Source organism: Alexandromys fortis, unplaced genomic scaffold (genome assembly GCF_014885135.2).
Source record: "Alexandromys fortis isolate MF-2015 unplaced genomic scaffold, M_Fortis_MF-2015_v1.1 scaffold_9, whole genome shotgun sequence".
Classification (NCBI taxonomy): domain Eukaryota; kingdom Metazoa; phylum Chordata; class Mammalia; order Rodentia; family Cricetidae; genus Alexandromys; species Alexandromys fortis.
In genome coordinates this window covers 2,973,487-2,991,544 of record NW_026067892.1, presented here as the reverse complement: position 1 = coordinate 2,991,544, position 18,058 = coordinate 2,973,487, and the positions used below count along the sequence as shown (strand labels likewise).

At 48.2% G+C, this 18,058-nt stretch overlaps 1 protein-coding gene across 1 annotated transcript in view; it reads right to left on the bottom strand.

The window, feature by feature from the left end:
• Positions 1–17,185, bottom strand: part of Tbc1d22b (TBC1 domain family member 22B) — a 53,381-nt gene extending 36,196 nt beyond the window's left edge. The window contains exons 1-2 of the mRNA XM_050138594.1: positions 16,984–17,185; positions 1,681–1,737 (exon numbers count right to left, since the gene is read on the bottom strand). Of these exons, the coding sequence (XP_049994551.1) occupies positions 1,681–1,737; positions 16,984–17,039 (113 nt within the window). The 5' untranslated portion in view covers positions 17,040–17,185. The remainder of the gene's footprint in view (positions 1–1,680; positions 1,738–16,983) is intronic.
• Positions 17,186–18,058: the final 873 nt, after the last annotated feature.

The following is an 18,058-nucleotide window of genomic DNA, read 5'->3' as shown; positions in this document are numbered from 1 at the left end:
ACTGGTTAACTGATGTAAAGCAACATTCAAACAGCCTCCCTTGGAGCATCATATGACTTCGTGTGAGCTAGTGCTGTAACCTGGGACCCGCCGCACAGTATCGTTTAGAGCCTGTCATGGCAGCTAGTGGCTGATGGGGCTGCTCAGCAAATACACTGGTTTTATTCGAGCTATAAAAATTATTGCAGGCAATATTGCCGCTAATAGTAATAATTTAGCAAATTGGAGTCCTGTACATGGACACGAGATGACTTAGTGTGCTCATGCAGTTTAGATAATTAAGGACCGGATGTAGAGGCTTCTACCATGATGGAGATTAACCGTGTGGTGATAAATGACAGTCTGGAGCTGAGCAGAGAAAGCAATCAAAACGTCCAAACAAAGGCACTAAAACAAGGGCAATAAATGTTTTATGGCAACAATCTGGGATTGTAAAACAGTCTGGTGCTCCGCTCATGGTGCCCCCATGTTCGAGACTATTAATACTGAGCCGGCACATACATGAGACAGGGAAGCCATGAATCAGAGCCAGTTCATTCTGATTTGTGAAGCCAAGTGAAGTCAACTGCAATATGACTCTGTAAAGTGACCAGGGGGCATCCTGGGCTTTACTTTATTTGTTTGTTTGTTTATTATGTATGCAGAAGAGGGCACTGGAACGCATTACAGATGGTTGTGAGCCACCATGTGGGTGCTGGGAATTGAGCACAGGTCCTCCGGAAGAGCAGCCAGTGCTCTTAACCTCGGAGGCATCTCCAGCCCCAGGCTTTACATTGTTAACAGGTGAGAAAACAAAGCTATTAGAATTTGCTGGGCAGTCTGGGAGAAGGTCATCTTCCTGAAGATCTGCCCTCAATACAGAATGAGCGAAAACCCAGGTGATGACGGGCACAGTAAGGTGAGTGACCAGGACTCAAACATAAACCTGAGCATTAAAGTGTGCCCACTGCTCTAGAATGGATGGACGGTGGATTTACATGTGAACGCCATGGCTCTCGGGCAATTACAAAACTAGCTGGTTGGGATGTAATGGGATGCTTCTGCTACAGCAGCAGAACACTCAACTGCAATGCTTACAGGCTGTCAGGCCACGGGAACACCTCCAGTCTCTGGCCTTTCCTAGGAGCTTCAGTCGCTTGTCACAGCCCTGGGCACCTTACCACACTCACTCCCAAGTTCAAAAGGAAGCAGGAGGCAGGTGTACAGCGCTTAAAGTACCTTCTTCATAGAATTCACTCATTATATTCAGACTGTCTGTCTCATTAAAAAGAGCTTCCACAGAGCTGGAGAGATGGCTCAGCTAAGAGTGATTACTGCTCTTGCAGACAACCTGAGTTCATTCACCCCTACAACTTCAGAGTTCCTTGGGATCCAACCCCCTCTTCTGGCTACGTGGGTGGGCACACACAGACACACACACACACACACACACGTAAAAATAGGATAAAAATCTTTGTAAAAGTTTTCACGCCAGGTGGTGGTGGCGCACGGCTTTAAAATCACAGCACTCTGGAGGCAGAGGGAGATGGGAGTTTGAAGCTAGCCACACAGTGAGAAGATTGTTCCTGGCCTACCCAAGGCAGAGAAGCAGCTGGAAGGCCAGAGAGGAAACGTCACCTCAGCAACTAGAGGAGGCAGTGGGTGAGGGAGGAGACAGTGAGGGATAAGGTCTTGACTTACTTTTTGGTGAGCCGAGGGTCCAGAGGAGGGTGCTGAGCTCCATACACGGGCTGAATGCTAAAAGCAGGGACACAAGTTTAGTGAAGAAGCTAAACGTGCCAGCTAAAAACTTGGTGACACACTGGACTCTGAACTCATGGGACTTGGAAAAGTAGCCTACTTCCAAGAATGACACCCAAATCATCCCAAAAGACAGCAGCCTACCCTTCAAGATGGCCCTTGACAATGCTCATTTGGGAAAATTTCAGTGCCCTAGCATTCCTGCCCAGTGGGCAGTCCTGTCTTTACAGAAAGCAGCATGGACCCAGAGAGACGCCTTGCCCAAGAGCAATGTCCATGTCCAACGACCGTCTAACTTGTGAGTGGGACTTGTGAATCCTGCAACTTTCTTACCTTTTGAGAGGTTTGTAAATTGTGTACCTCCCAGAGTTTTAAGGTCCTTCTGGCTCCAAGAGCCAGTGTTTCAAAGGGGGAAGCCTACATAGTATCACTGTTAAGATCTGCTTAAATCTATGTTTAAAACCTCTTTTTCAGGAACTCCAGTTCCACTAAGAATAAAACAAAAGCACAATGTGGCCATCTCCAGGAGGAATGAGATATGTATAACCTAAGACCCAGTATTTTCACTCCCAAATACCTATATTTAAAAATAAAAATGAAACTGTTGGCTAGGCAGTGGTGGTGCACACCTTTAATCCAGCATTCGGGAGGCAGAGGCAGGCAGATCTCTGAAGTATGAGGCCAGCCAAACACACAATGAGAGATCCTGCTCCCCCCCCCCGAAAAAAAGGTATTTGTATGTTTCTATGTGCATGGATGCTTTGCCTGCATCTATGCCTGCACAACACTTATGTGTCTGGTGCCCAAGGCAGTCAGAAAAGGGCACCGGGTCCTCTGGAGTTTAATTTACAGACAATTGCAGGTACTGGGAACTTCTGAACCATCTCTCCAGATCCCCCTCCCCAGATACTTACATTAAGAAAACTACACAGGCATGTGTATCAGGAGGCATATTTAAACCTATTCAAATCACCAACATTCTTCTGGATCTCAGGAGAGAAACACCTTAATGTTCTTCTACACTGACTAGTGAAACAAATTGTAACATGGTAACAGAACAACATCCCGTACTAGGGACACTAGGAAATAAGTCTGTGAACTTATTCAACAATGTGAATCCATCTCTAAGTGTCCTAGCAAAGGACATCTACATGCCGGGCAGTGGTGGAACACACCTTTAATCCCGACACTTGGGAGAAAAGGCACAGATCTCTGTGAGTTTAAGCCCAGCTTGGCCTACAGAGTGAGGCCCAGGTTAGCTAGGGCCACATAGTGAGACTGTCTCAAAACAAAAAAGGAATGGTTAACAGTCAAGGACGTGGCTCTCTGTGGAGGGAGGGTGTAGAGAACAAATAAGAAACACAGGGGTTCTGGGGAGTGAACACGCATGCTCACGTTGATTATCCATCAGGTCATCACGTCACACATTTGTGTTTCATGTACTTTTCTGGGGTGTAATATGCCACAATAACTCTTAACAGTGGGAGTGGGGGTGTCTCTGACTCTTTTGCCTGTTCTTGGGACCCCTTTCCTCTTACAGGATTACCTCACAAGCCTTGCTATGGGAGTTTATATGCCTAGTCTTATTGTATCTTGTTATGATGTGCTCAGCAGGTATTACTGGGAGGCTTTTCTTTTCTGAAGTGAAATGGAAGAGCAGTGAATCTAGGGCAGAGAGGAAGTGTGAGAGAGAGTGGGGGGTCGCCGCTGTCAGGATGTATTGTATGAGAGAAGATTTAAAAAAAAAAGTGGATCTTCCACTTAAAAGAAAATTGCAGCTAGGTGGTCATGGCCCATGCCTTTGATCCCAACAGAGGCAAAGGCAGGCAGATCTCTGAGTTTGAGGTCTACACAGTAAGTTCCAGAACAGCCAAGGACATACAAAGAAACCCTGTCTCAAAACAAACAAACAAACAAAAAGGAAAAAGAAAATAAAAAAGGAAAAACCCTCGCAGGTGTACCTAGCCATCTGGATTGAGTAGATTCCAGATGGAGTCAAGCTGACAACAGAGAACAGCCTCACAGATGCAGAACTGTAGCATAACGACTCCATATATTTTGTAAAACTATTAAAATCAATGTGTTCACATATTTATATCTATGATAAAGGGACACACCAGGAGCAGAGCTTTGATGGTGAAGCGGCAGAACCGGGCAGGCCTCAGGGAGTGTTCTCCCTGACGTAGTGGCTTCTCCGGGCATCACCTTTTTAAGACACAAACCAAGCAATCCTGAGAGCATTGAGAGGCCTGGCTCAGCTCCTGGTGGTGGTGAGCAGGCTGTGGGTGGGACTGCACACATGAGAACTCAGCCCAGCACACACTGCCAAGAGACCCTGGCTTGCTTCCTCCCTCCCTATTTATGGTTTAATCTTCACCCAATGTTTAGGAAACAGAACTCAGAGTTTACCAAATCTATGTTTCAGATTTATTTGTTCTTATTCATGTATCTGCCTGTGTGCCTGTGTGAGCATGTATGTACCACTTGCAGGCAGACCCTCAGAGGTCAGAAGAGAGCCTAAGATCCTCTGAGACTAGAGTTGAAGATAGTTGTGCACCCAGGCGCTCTGTGAGAGCAATGAGTGCTCTTAATCTCTCCAGTCAAGTTCACCCTTCTGTTTCTTGTGGCAGAGGAAATCCTTAAGAAGCTTTCAAAGAAGACTGTGGGCCGGCCAATCACTTCCACACGATACCATTTTTACTTTTTAGAGTAGCATATAAGGTGTTAGACACTATTGTGGCAGTTTCAAACCAAGTGAAACACTGTTTCTTTTAGTTCCGAGGGAATCGTCTCCCGCTGAGTCTGAGTTCCGGATGTTCTGGAGGTAAAGCTGTTGCTCCCTGAACCGTTCTGGAAGGTTACTAAGTGATTCATCCCACAGGCTGCTACAGAAACACTAACACGGAAAGGCTACACCGGTATATTCCTGGCATTTCCTAGGCAGAGGAAAAGGACATGAAGAAGTCGAGAGGTACCAGAGTACTGGGAAAGTCTGGCTCGCAGAGAAGAGAGGGAGGCTTACAAAAATTAAAAGGCAACCACAATACCGCGCAGGGGGGGGGGGGGGGCGCATGGGTTTGCGTTTCAGATTCTCGGACTAAAGCCCTTGAACCCTTAAGTCCAAAACACTCTGGAGTCAAACATTAAACAATAAACAAGGCAGGAGGCTTCCCACCAGGCCAGTTAGGTTAGCTGACTGGATAAAAAAGTAAGATCCTCCGATCCTCACAAGAGGCCATCAGCTACGAGGAAGAGCTCGCTCTTCCACTCACGAGAGCCTATTTTTCAAAGATGTGCTGGCTGCCAGAAGTGAGATAAATGATGTGCCTCAGCAGCAGAGGCAGCAGAGCCCACATTGAATTTGTTAGCGTGTTCTTAAACCAGATCGTGATGTATCTGAATTGGGGTCACTTTGCATAATAAATCAGTTTGCTGAACCTCAACAAAGACAGACGGGAAGTCAGAGAAGGGGGAGAAATCAAGACTATCACAGGGGCTGGACGAAGACTGACTACAGAGCTGGAGAGCAAAAGTACCATTCCCCCTGTGAGGGGCTGGAGAGATGGCTCAGTGGTTCAGAGTGTTGGCTTCAATTCCCAGCACCCACATAGCAGCTCACAACTGTCTGTAACTCCAGTTTCAGGGAATCTGACACCTTCATACCAAATGCACACAAAATAAAGTTAAATATTTAAAAGAAAAACAATTCACCTATGAGCCTGTGCCAACCAGGTTCCTTGAGAATTCCACACTCAATACCAGGGAAAGCTGGTCTCCACTCCACTTTTAAATAGACATTTGTCATTTGCAGGGGTCAGGGTGAGTGGCAGTACACACCTGTAATTTTGGAACTTGGGAAGCTGAGGCTAGCATTGGCTACACAGAGTATACCAGGTCAGCCTAGATTACAGTATGAGATTCTACCTCAAAGGAAGAAAATTTTTTTTGCTCAAAGTGTAAAAGCATTTTACAACCATTTTCAGACAAAAAGAAAAGTGCAGGGAAAAAATAATCAGCACCATGAAGTGGCGGGTCTGGCCTCACTTTGACAGTTGCCAGGCTTCCAGCCACAGAGGAACACAGATCATCAGGGAGACCAATGCGGTCTGTGACTGTCCGTTCCTCCCCTCCTCGCCTAGGAGCTCGCCACCCTGAGGTACAGGGATGCTCCAGGCCATTCCCACTCTTCCTTTCACTGACTTCTTTCCTTTGTTGTTTTTGTGTGCTGTGTGTGATATATACCTGTAAGGGCAGGTGCCACGGCGCATGGGTGGAGGTCAGAGGGCAGGTGCCACGGAGCATGGGTGGAGGTCAGAGGGCAGGTGCCACGGAGCATGGGTGGAGGTCAGAGGGCAGGTGCCACGGAGCATGGGTGGAGGTCAGAGGGTAGGTTCCATGGTACATAGGTGGAGGTCAGAGGGTAGGTTCCATGGCACATGGGTGGAGGTCAGAGAACAACTTTCAGGAATCACTTCTATCATGGGATCTAGAGATCAAACCCAGGCTGTCAGGTCTGTGGGAGCAAGTCTCTTTCCCACCAAGCCCAATCATTAGACCTAATTAATGTCTATGTATCTCCCTTCTCCTTTTCTTCTTTTCCTTGTTATGCTGGGAGATCATGGGCTTCAGCTCCGAGAGGCAAGCACCCTGACACTGAGCTCCAGGCCCAGCCCAGCAGGCTGTTCTCACTTTGCCACGTATTTTTACCCAGCTCCACGTCTACTTTATTTGATTACAAACGTGACATATGCTTAGTGGAAGAACCGGAAAGCCGGTCACTTGTTGACCTTCAGCAGGGGAAGCACAAGTCTGAGCAGCTTTTCAGTTTGTAGCTAGCTAGCTGTGGTCTGTCTGTGGCTCCCTCACGGCACGGGAGAATGCAGCACACACCAGCAGGCACTAGGACCCAAGTGGGTAAGGTCAGCACTCACAGACCCAGGCTCTGCTTAAGCCGCCTCTTCTCTAACAGACCTGAAAGCCAGAGATTGGCATGCTCCAGCTTGGAGAACACCGCACATGCTCTGAACAGATGGCAGGAAGCCAAGGGCTAGCCTCAGCCACGCTGAGAAAGAAAACAAACCCACAGAGAGTGTTGCCAGAAGTTCTTGGCCAGTTGCAATGGTGGGAGAGCTTTGGTGGGAAAACCCAGCAGGTGTCTGATGTTGACACGGACGCTGAGCAAACACCAGAAAAGAATTATCCATCTTAAATGCCAAACCATTTGGCAACAGGACCCCATTCACACGGACACTCTGTGGAAGTCTTCCAGACCCCAAGGCTCGCTGCTTTTCAGTGTGGGGATAGAACCCAGGTACTGACCAGACTACTACATCCAAAGCCCTCAGCTTCTCAAACAACTTTTTTCCTTGAACTCCTGCTCCCACTGCACAGATTCTCAGACCAGAGAGTGGGGGCCAGTACTGTAACTTCTTTTAATACTGACTCCCTTGACTTTTTTTTTTTTTTTTTTTGAGATTCCACATGGAGCTGATCATCCTACCTCACCTCCCCAGTGCTGTGATTACAAGCACACACCACCACCACACATGACTTTATGTGGTGCCGGGGACCAAACCCAGGGCTTCTTCATGCATACTACCAAGTTCTCTACCAACTGAGGTATATCCTAGCCCTCACTGCCTTTAACAACAAGCCTTTGGGGGCTGGAGAGATGGCTCACTGGCTGCTCTTCCAGATGACCCAGACTCAAATCCCAGCACCTACATGGTGGCTCACAACTGTCTATAAACTCCAGTTCTAGAGGATCCAGTGCCCTCTTCTGGCCTCCACGGGCACTGCATGCATGGGCACACACAACAGGAAAAACACCCATACACAGAAAATTTTAAAAAATAAAATAAAATCTAAACTACTAAAAAGCTTTTTGCTTAAAGGAAAGAGAAGTGGTCCCAACAGGCCTGAGGTATGCATCTGGGGTGACCCAGGCCCCACTTGCCTCTCCTACACCCTCATGACTAGTATCTACATTCCTTACACTGCAGAGCTGCTCCTGAAACAACCAGGACTGAGAAGGGCGAGAAGCACCAATAGGGAGAGCACTGGGGTGGGACAAGGAGTCCTCAAGTCTGTTCCATGGCCTCCCCATCAGGCCTCATTTTTCTTCTCTACAGGGTCTTAGCCTCAAATTCTAGCATCTGGTAATTCTGCCACACTCAGCAGTTCACCAGGGCCAGAGATTGGCTACTTTTAAAGGAAGAGTCCATCTTCTGCCCAGCCCTCAGATCTGCCCAGCAGTCATGCCCGGCGAGTGGGAGCTGATGCGCAATGTGGAATGCTCAGCTTCAGAACTGGTCAGGATCTCATGGACCACCCAATCCAAGCCTGTCATTCCATAGGGATGTGGGAGTCCCCTCTGCATGCTGTGAATACCATTGGTTAATAAAGGACTGCTTTGAGCCTAGAGCAGAGCAGGGCAGAAAGAGCTAGGCAGGGAAAACTAAACTGAATGATGGGAGAAAGAGGAGTGGAGTCAGAGAGAAGCTGCCAGAGACAGACACGCTGAAACTTTGCTGGTAGGCCACAACCTCATGGTGATGCACAGATTAATGGAGATGGGTTAAATTAAGATGTAAGAATTTGCAAATAAGAAGCTAGAGCTAATGGGCCAAGCAGTGATTTAAATAATATGGTTTCTGTGTGATTATTTCAGGAGTCTGGGCAGCCGGGAAATGAACAAGTGGCCTCTTATTACAATACCATAGATAAGGAAATCAAGTGTGGCAGAGCTCAGTATTTTGTTGTAAAACTTGATGTGGTGGTTTGAATAGGTATGGCCTCACAGACTCATGTGTTTGAGTGCTTGGCCCACAGGGAATAGCACTATTAGGAAGTGAGGCCTTGTTGGAGTAGGTGTAGCCTTGTTGGAGGTAGTATGTCACCTTGGGGACAAGCTTTGCGGTCTCAGAAGCTCAGGTCTTGCCAGTGTGTAGGGGATCAAACTGTAGAACTCTCACCAGACATTGGTGGCTCACACCTTTAATCCCAGCTCTCAGGAGGTAGAGGCAGATGTTTCTCTGTGAGTTTGAGGCTAGCCTGGTCTACAGAGTGAGTTCCAGGACAGCCAGGACTGTTTCACAGAGAAACACAGTCTTGACAAACTAAAAACAAAACAAAACAAAAACAAACAAACAAAAAAAACCCATAGAACTCTCAGCTCCTTCTCAGCATCACATCTGTCTGCATGCTGACATGCTTTCCATGATGATAATAGACTAAACCTCTGAAACTGTAAGTCACCAACTCAGTTAAATGTTTTTCTTTATAAGAGCTGCTGTGGTCATGGTGTCTCTTCACAGCTACAGAAACCCTAAGACAGAAGTTGGTACCAGGGACTGGGGTACTGCTGTGATAGGCTTGATCGTGTTTTTGTTTGGAGGAATGTGGACTCAGGGACTTTGTGTTAGGAAAGCAGTGGAGTGCTTTATGCTGTTTAATGGGTCACACTAGTGGGAGCATGGAAGACAGTGGTGCTGAGGTGATTTCAACAGTGGGGGTCTGGCTCAAGAGGTTTCAGAGGAGAGGAATTTTAATATGTGGCCTAAAGACCGTTCTTGTGATAGTTTGGTGAAGAATGTGGCTGGTTTTGCCCTTGTCCAAAAATCTATCTGAAGCTAAAGTAAAGAGCTTTGAATTAATTGCCTTAGCAGAGGAAATCTCAAAACAGCCTAGTATAGACACTGTGGTCACTGGTGTCCATTCTTATAAAGATTTATAATGACAAGGACCAAGCTGAGCAAGGAAACATACAAAACACACAGATTGAGGAGAAAAGGGCACCAAGGGTGGAATGGAGCTAGAACCTGTGTTCAAGGAGAGAAACAGATTAGAGAAGAGCTGGTTGTTGAATGGAATAAGGGAGTGGTGACCTCAGGGCAAGACCTTACCCAAACTTCCAACTTGTGAAAAGGAATGAAAGAACAGTTTAGGTCCAGGCATAGTGGTGCATGCCTTTTAATCCAAGCACCAAGGAGAAAGATGCAAGCCTATTTCTAAATTTGAGATAGCCTGGGCTAGAGATTTGAGTTCTGGGACAGCCAAGCTAAGGCAGTGAAGGAAACCATGGAAAACAGAAAGCTAGTAAAGATATAATTAAATGAGGTGACCAGGTTCCAGCCCCAGCAAGCAGCACAACTTGGCAGTTTCAGCCATGTGGTCCTGGCTTTAGAGTCAAGGATAGAAGACAGGGGTTATGGGAGTCTTCCTCTGTGACTAAGAAAAACGCTAAGGCCAGGCACGTGTCAGGGTTGTCCCTGAATAGAGGCACAGAGAGGCCATTGTGTGACACCAGGGACGCTGCTAACAGGGAATAGAACCAGTTCAAGAGAAAGAGGTGTGTTGCAGTCAGCAAAGTTCAAAGGAGTGGAGCTCTGAAGAGTGCAGAGTTTGGAGTTTGCCCAGCTGGTCTTGGTCTTGCACTGGTCCAGTGTTTCCTCACTGTCCTCCCTTTCCTCCACTCTGGAACAGTAGTGCATATCCTTTGCTATTATATGTTAGAAGTATGTGACCTCCAGCTCACCCGCCCTCTCAGAGAATCTCCAACAAAGGGAAGGTACCAAAAAGCCCACATTCTTGGTGGCTATGGCAGCTCTTCCCTTGAAGTTGCCAGCAGCCCAAGTCCCCACCTAAAGCATTCAGCTTTTGACCATACTTGTGCACAGCCCAGCCTGTGGTGGACGCATCATCACCCCCTGCCTGCAAGGTATCTACTCTCCCTGCCTTAGTTTGCCCTTGTGGCTTCTCCAGCCTCCATCTCTGGGACTAGAAAACCCGCGTAGGAATAGCTTTGCTCAAATAAGCCTGTTCTTCAACTTTTTCAATTTGGCTTGGTCTGGCTTATACATTGGCAAAGAAACTACTGGAGTACAGAAAATAATCTGTTTTTTATTTTGATTTTATAGATTACAATTAATAGAGTGCATGAATCTCAGAAAAGACTTTGAACTTCAAACTTTTAAACATGGTTGAGACTGTGATAGACGATGGGGACTTTTGAAGTTGGACTAAAGGCATTTTGCATTATGTTATGGCTACAAGCCTATGAGGGTCAGGGAGTGGAATATGGTGGTTTGAATAGGTATGGCCCCATAGACTCAGGCATTTGAATGCTTGGCCCACAGGGAGTAGAATATTAGGAGGTATGGCCTTGTTGGAGGAAGTGTGTCACTATAAATCTTTTTTTTGTATTTTTTTTATTTATTTATGTATTAAAGATTTCTGTCTCTTCCCCACCGCCGCCTCCCATTTCCCTCCCCCCCCCCCAACCAAGTCCCCCCCCCTCGTCAGCCCAAAGAGCAATCAGGGTTCCCTGCCCTGTGGGAAGTCCAAGGACCACCACCTCCATCCAGGTCTAGTAAGGTGAGCATTCAAACTGCCTAGGCTCCCACAAAGCCAGTACGTGCAGTAGGATCAAAAACCCATTGCCATTGTTCTTGAGTTCTCAGTAGTCCTCATTGTCCGCTATGTTCAGCGAGTCCAGTTTTAACCCAGGCTTTTTCAGACCCAGGCCAGCTGGCCTTGGTGAGTTCCTGATAGAACATCCCCATTGTCTCAGTGTGTGGGTGCACCCCTCGCGGTCCTGAGTTCCTTGCTTGTGCTCTCTCTCTCTCCTTCTTCTCCTGATTTGGATCTTGTCACTATAAATCTTGCCAGTGTGTGGCAGTCTCCTTATCCAGCACCACGTCTGCCTACACACTGCTGTGCTTCCCACCATGAAGACAATGCACTGAATCTCTGAAACTGTGAGCCGCCTCAATGAAATGTTTTCCTTTATAAGAGTTGCTGGGGTCACAGGGTCTCTTCACAGCAATAAAAAACTCTATGCCGGGCAGTGGTGGCGTACGCCTTTAATCCCAGCACTCAGGAGCCAGAGGCAGGCGGATCTTTGTGAGTTCGAGGCCAGCCTGGTTGACAAGAGCTAGTTCCAGGACAGGCTCCAAAGCTACAGAGAAACCCTGTCTCAAAAAAACAGAAAAAAAAACCTAACTAAAGCACTTATTTTTTTATTACATTGTGTGTGTGTGTGTGTGTGTGTGTGTGTGTGTGTGTGTGTGTGTGTATAACACACAGATGGAGGCCAGAGGACAATTCAGGTAATGAGCTCTCTCCTTCCATCATGTAGGTCCTGGGAACTGAACTCGGGTCTTTAGGCTTGGCAGTAGGTGCCTTTGCCCACTAGCCACTTCACTCGGCTTCTTCTCTGAAGATCAGGACTGGGAATGACCCCTCCTCCCTCCACCCATTCCCTGTGTTCAGTGATCGGCAAAGTCCCTTGGATCTGAACTCAACTGGTCTTTCCTACTCCCTGACGGCTTCAGGCCTTACTACCTTGCTCACTGTGAACACAGTGGCCACCTACCTTGCCTCCCGCACCTGTCCTCCCAGAACTCAGAAGTGGTACTACAAGGTCTGGCAAACTGTAATCATGTAAGAAAGGTCCCAATATCAGATCACCTTCCTGGAACTAAGCTGGCAAAAGTGGAGGTGGGAGGAATTTTAAACGCCCTATAGCCCTATGGCCACTGAAGACGCAGGACCCAGTAACCCACTTTCTCAGGTAGACTAGAATGAGTTTCCCTGGTGCTGGGACTGACCCTTGACCTCAAGGGTCAGCCACTGAGCTACATCCCTAGCCCTCATTTTAGGTTTTTGAGACAGGTCACCTAGCAACTGGGATTTGAAGCCAGGCAATGGGCTGCAGAGGCTGCGCTCTATCTAACACGGGTCCTTTCCGTGACAATGGCACATGCTGCTTATCTGCCCACACTGACACAGTGCCCTAAGCTGGGTGTGCTGGCATGGGGCAGAGGCAGGTGGATCTCTGGGAGTTTAAGGCCACCCTGGTCTACACAGTGAGCTATATAAGACACTGTCTAAAAAGAAATATTTTTCAGAATATCTTTTCAGAGACAGGAGAGAAGCTCAGTGGTTAAGAGCCTGGGCTGTTCTTGTAGAACCTAGGTTCAGTTCTCAGCAGCCACATGGCAGCTCTCCACCATCTACAGCTTCAGCTCCATCTGATGCCCTCTCCTGACGTCTGTGGGCACTGCACACACAAGATTTGCTTACATACGTGCAGACAAAGCACTCATATGAGATAAAATAAACCAATCTTTTAAAAAGCATTCTGGAGTTGGTGGTGATGGATGCGCAAAAGCATCTGCCCTCAGAATGAATTCGCTGCGCTTTACTGGACCCTGCATTTGCGAGTGAGCATGAGGCCGGGATGATGGCCCCACCGCTGGAAGTAAACATCACTCTTGCAGAGCACCCAGTTTGGTTCCCAGCACCCACATGACAGCTCACAACTATCTTTCATAATCCAAGTTCCAGGGGGCTCCAACTCCCTTTTATGACTTCTGTTACCAGCCCTAGGTGTACACAAGGTGTACAGGTATACGTGCTGGCAAAACACTTAAGAATCAGTCAAGGCTGGTGGCACACACCTTTAATCCCAGCCCTTGGGAGGCAGAAGCAGGAGGATCTCTGTAAGTTTGAAAGCAGCCTGGTCTACACAGTGAGTTCCAGGCCAGCCAAGGGTACTTGGTAAAACCCTGTCTCAAAGGACAAACTAATTCATTAAATCTAAAAAAAAAAAAAAAATTAAAGAGTGGCTGGGTGGTAGTGGTACAGGCCTTTAATTCCAGCACTTGCAAGGCAGAGGCAGGCAGATCTCTGAGTTTAAGGCCAGCCTGATCTACAAATAGAGTTCCAGGACAGTCAGGACTATGCAGAGAAAACCTGCCTCAAAAAACAAAACAAGACAAAAAAAAAATAGAGTAAATTTTATATCTCAATAATGCTACCACCACCCGGCCAAAATAAATTTTTAAAAATATTTAAAGAAACCAGGTGGTGGTGGTGCACGCCTTTAATCCCAGCCCTTGGGAGGCAGAGGCAGGTGGATCTCTGTGAGTTAGAGGTCAACCTGGTCTACAAGAGCTAGTTCCAGGACAGGCTCCAAAGCTACAGAGAAACCCTGTTTCGAAAAACAAAAACAAAATAAATAAATAACTAAATAAATATGAAAGAGCCAGGCATAGTAGGAGTCCAGGGGAGGCAGAAGCAACAGACCTCTGTGAGTTCAAGGCCAGCCCAGGTCTCTGTAGTGAGCTCCAGGGCAACCAGAGGAAAGCTTTGTTTGCTTTAAATTAGGGCTATTCTAACTTCTCTTTGTTGTCAGCAAAGTCACTCACTCCATCTGGGCCAAAGAAACCGGAAGTAGGAGGCCAGGCTTGAGCTTTCCTCACCTTTCAAACTACCCACGTAGGGACCCCTGCACGTGCTCACTCACCTGCCAAGCCAGGAGAGAAGGTCTCTCTTCCAGACGGAGGGGTTCAGAAGTCTAAGTCCATCTATGGAAGTGAACACCTGCTGTCCCTGACACCCCTGAGCTCTGGGACTCTCAATCGTCCCTCACCAGGCAAGGTATTAAAAATGTTCATGGATCAAATAAGACAAAGCTAATCGGGAGGGAGGGGCTGGGAAACATCCTTATCAGTGTCTCCTTGCTCTAATAACAGCAGTGTGGTCAATAATAGCTGTTTATGGTCCAGTCCGAAGGATTAAACAAACCTTGTTGCGGTTCTTTACAAAGGGGGCATTTCATTTAGCCTTCCCGGGAACCCTGAGGAAGGGTTTTTATTCCCTGTTTTTAAATTAGAAAACAGCCTAGACAGATTGTTAATCATACTGACAAGAGAATCTGAATAACAACAACAATAATAAGATGAACTCCAAAGTTCTTGCCTCTACTGCTCTGTTTCAAAATGAGAACGGAAACTGGGCAGCAGTGGTGCACGCCTTTAATCAGGAAGCAGAAGCAGGCGGACCTCTGTGAGTTTAAGGCCAGCCTGGTCTACAAGAGCTAATTCCAGGGCAGGCTCCAAAAAACCCCAACACCCCCCCCCCCCCAAAAAAAAAAGATGAGAAGAGAAGCCAGAGGTCTGAAGGAACTGCAGATTCTTCCTATACAGCAAGAGTAATATTTCTGGGCCAACAAGAGGGCTCAGCCCCGGAGGCAGTGGTACACACCTTTAATCCCAGCACTAGGAGGCAGAGGCAAGTGGATCTCTGAGTTTTAAAAGGCCAGCCTGGTCTACAGAGTGAGTTCCAGGAGAGCCAGAACTATACAGAGAAACCCTGTCTCAAAAAAAAAAAAAAAAAAAAAAAAAAAAAAAAAAAAAAANNAAGAACAAAAAAAAAAAAAAAAAAAAAAAAGAAAAAAAAAAAAAAAAAAAAAAAAAAAAAAAAAAAAAAAAAAGCAAAACAAACAAGATGGCTCAGCAGGTAAAGGTACTGGCTGCCAAACCTGATGATCTAAGTTTGGTCCCTGAGATCCACAGGTAGAAGCAGAGAACTGACTCCCACAGATTGTCCTCTGACCTCCACGCGAGCACTGTGGCAGGCACATACCCACACACATTACGAATGAAGTAGCAGATAAATAAACATAATTATTTGAAGTAGTACTGTTAAAGAGCTGACTTGCTATAGGTCCTGGAGAGGAAATTAAGAAAACAAAAGGCCATTAATGCCTCACATCTGGCGGTCAGAAGGCACGAGGACCACCCATCTCCCACTGCCTCACCACTGCTTCCTGACGGGACCGTTTTTTTTTCCACTGATCACTATCTAAGATATCAAAGCGCAATGATCCCGCCTTGGCAAACTCACAGACACAGCTGGAGAACTCACTCAAGCAGGAAGGAAAAGAAATCAGTGGCAGGAAGTGAAGCTTTATCTAAAAACACAGAGTGTCACTGTACAGTGTGTGAGCACCGCCACCCCACAGCTCCTTAATCCCACTTAGCCAACCCCAGCACTGAGGATCAGGGACGGGTGCCCTCTGCATGTGTCCCATTATGGTCTCCCATCTTAGCACATGTCCAGAACAGTGGAGCCAACCGAGACCATGAACCCAAACTTCCAGATCAACAAAATGAATCTTTACTCTGTATAAGTTGAGTATCTTAGTTATTTGCTATGGTAACAGAAAACTGACGGACACACACCTTCATAGGCAAGAGGGATCCTTGGGAAACTCTTGGGGTACCCCTAGTGGAGGACTTAGCCATTCCCCCCATCTGTCCCAATGATTGCTTGCTGGAGACAATGTGCCCCCAGTTCTAAGTCAGAAGGGAGTGAGGCCTTGCAGGGGTGTGGAGTGATCAGGAGAGAAGCTGTGTAAGGGCTTCTAATGCAGCGTGGGCCTGCCCTGTCGGAAGACCAGTCACTCTGCACGGGGTGAGGGAGGGAGGGGTGGGGAGGGGGAGAGAGAAGTCACAGGTCAAAGGATTACACCTGAAGAAAGAGACTACATAAATCACTCAGGAAAGACAACATGTAGGGAACAGAACCAGACAGAAATGCTAACACTAAGTAGCTGTAGCAGGCAGAAACCATAAATTCTGTAGGGAAACACATACTCCTTTCATTTTTCAAGGCGCCACCCCAAACAAACCGAGGCAGTAAACCAGCTGCAGACTGACTGACACAACTGCTCCGAATGTCAACACACACCAAGAAAAGAAAGAAACACTAAGACAATCAGTTGCCTGGGAGGCCTGCTCTCCACCAAAACAGGACTGAAAGAGTGTAATGCATCTACACAAAGGGAACAGTACTTCTCGGGTGGAAGAGGTTAAACTGGGTTGCACAAGTGATTAAAAAATGCCAAAGGAGTAACTTTACTCTCCATCCTGGGACCACTCTGCAATAATTTCTGAGAAAAGGGTCAACGCAAGCAAGACAAAGTAAGGTCAGGCTTGAGAATTCCCCTCACTTTCCCGGTTCACACCCCTGCCGGCCTGCCCCAGGCTAGCCCACTGGAACCCCTGGGGAGTCCAAAGGGGGACCCAGGCCAAGGGCCACCCCCACGCAAGCAGCCACCCATGCTGTCGGTGACCCCGGAGGAGTTCTGTAGAAAGTAGGAAGCGGTGGTGCAGGTGGTCCTCCAAGGCCAGGCTGACAGCGGCAACTCCCCCAACTCCGCTGCCTCCACACCGGGTCCCCGGACACCTCCCAGCCGAAGTTCCCCGCCCCAGACCTCAGCCTGCACCCCACACCCAAGCCGGCCAAGCTCCTCTCAGAGACAGCTGCTCCAGCCTGGGCCACCCCGACTCCAGCCCTCCGGCCTTGGGGGCGCCGCAGGCCCGCGGGATTCGGGGATCAGGATGTGGAAGGCTCTGGGTCCAATCCCCACTCCCCTCAGCGTCCTGGGCTCACCTCCCCGGCAGCTTGGCGCTCCTCTTCCAGAACTGCTTGCTGTTCTCGGCGGCCATCGCTCCGGCCCCGGGGGTAGGCCTGGTCGGTGGGTCACGGGGGCGCCCCGCGACAGGCCCCCGGGACCCCGCAATCTGAGGGCCAGCCCAGGCCGCTTCCCCGCCGCCGGTCACCCGCTCCCCGCTCCTGGGGGCGCCATCTTGGATGTGGGCACTCCCCCCGCCCAGCGCCATTGCCATTGGTGGGCTGCGCAGGCCGGTGGACGGATGGACCAATGAGGATCTGGGATCCTGCGGGCCGCTGAAGCCCCGGGGCTACGTCAGGGGCTGGGCGCACAGGTGGGCCGGGGAGGCGGGGCTCCGATGGGCAGGAGGGCGGGGCTGAAAGTTCCTACTCAGTGGAAGCAGAGAGCCAGGTAAGGGAAGAAAGGAAAGGGAGATGAGACTGCCTTTGACGGACTGAGGTTCTGGGTGTCATTGGGGAGGAGGGGGCGGTAAGGAGATACCAGAACATTTATATACAGAAACCTTTAACCTACAAGTAAGGCCTCCTGTGATAACTGTAGACCATTTTTGAACGGCTCCCAACTCAATGGTACCCAGGGTTGTTACTCCCCCTTGTTCCCTTATGATCCCAATTTCTTAGAGGATATCTTTGGCTGTAGCCCAGGGTGGGTAACTGTTGCCTGAGTAGCAGTTGGCTCCTCAGAACCTCTCTCTCCTCTGCTAACTGAACTCCGCGCTTCAAGTGATATAATCCCCTCTTCGGGTCTCGTCCTGGTTATGAGGACGCAAATACTGAGAAACCATGCTGAGGAAACAGGACTTCTCCCTTCCAGTTCAGATTTCCAGCACCATGTCCGCTAAGGATGTTGGACGTCTCCATGGCACCGATGAGGAAGATGAAAGATGAACCCCTTCCCTTCCCAATATCCTTATTAATCGATTATAAATCTTCCTCTTTTAGATTCATTTTTCAATATTATTTTGATGCAAAATGAAACCCAACGTTAGCGTGTAGTCCGTTTTGGCGCCACGCTAATGACTCCTCTTTTGGGGTGTTTCTGTCCTAGGGTGGG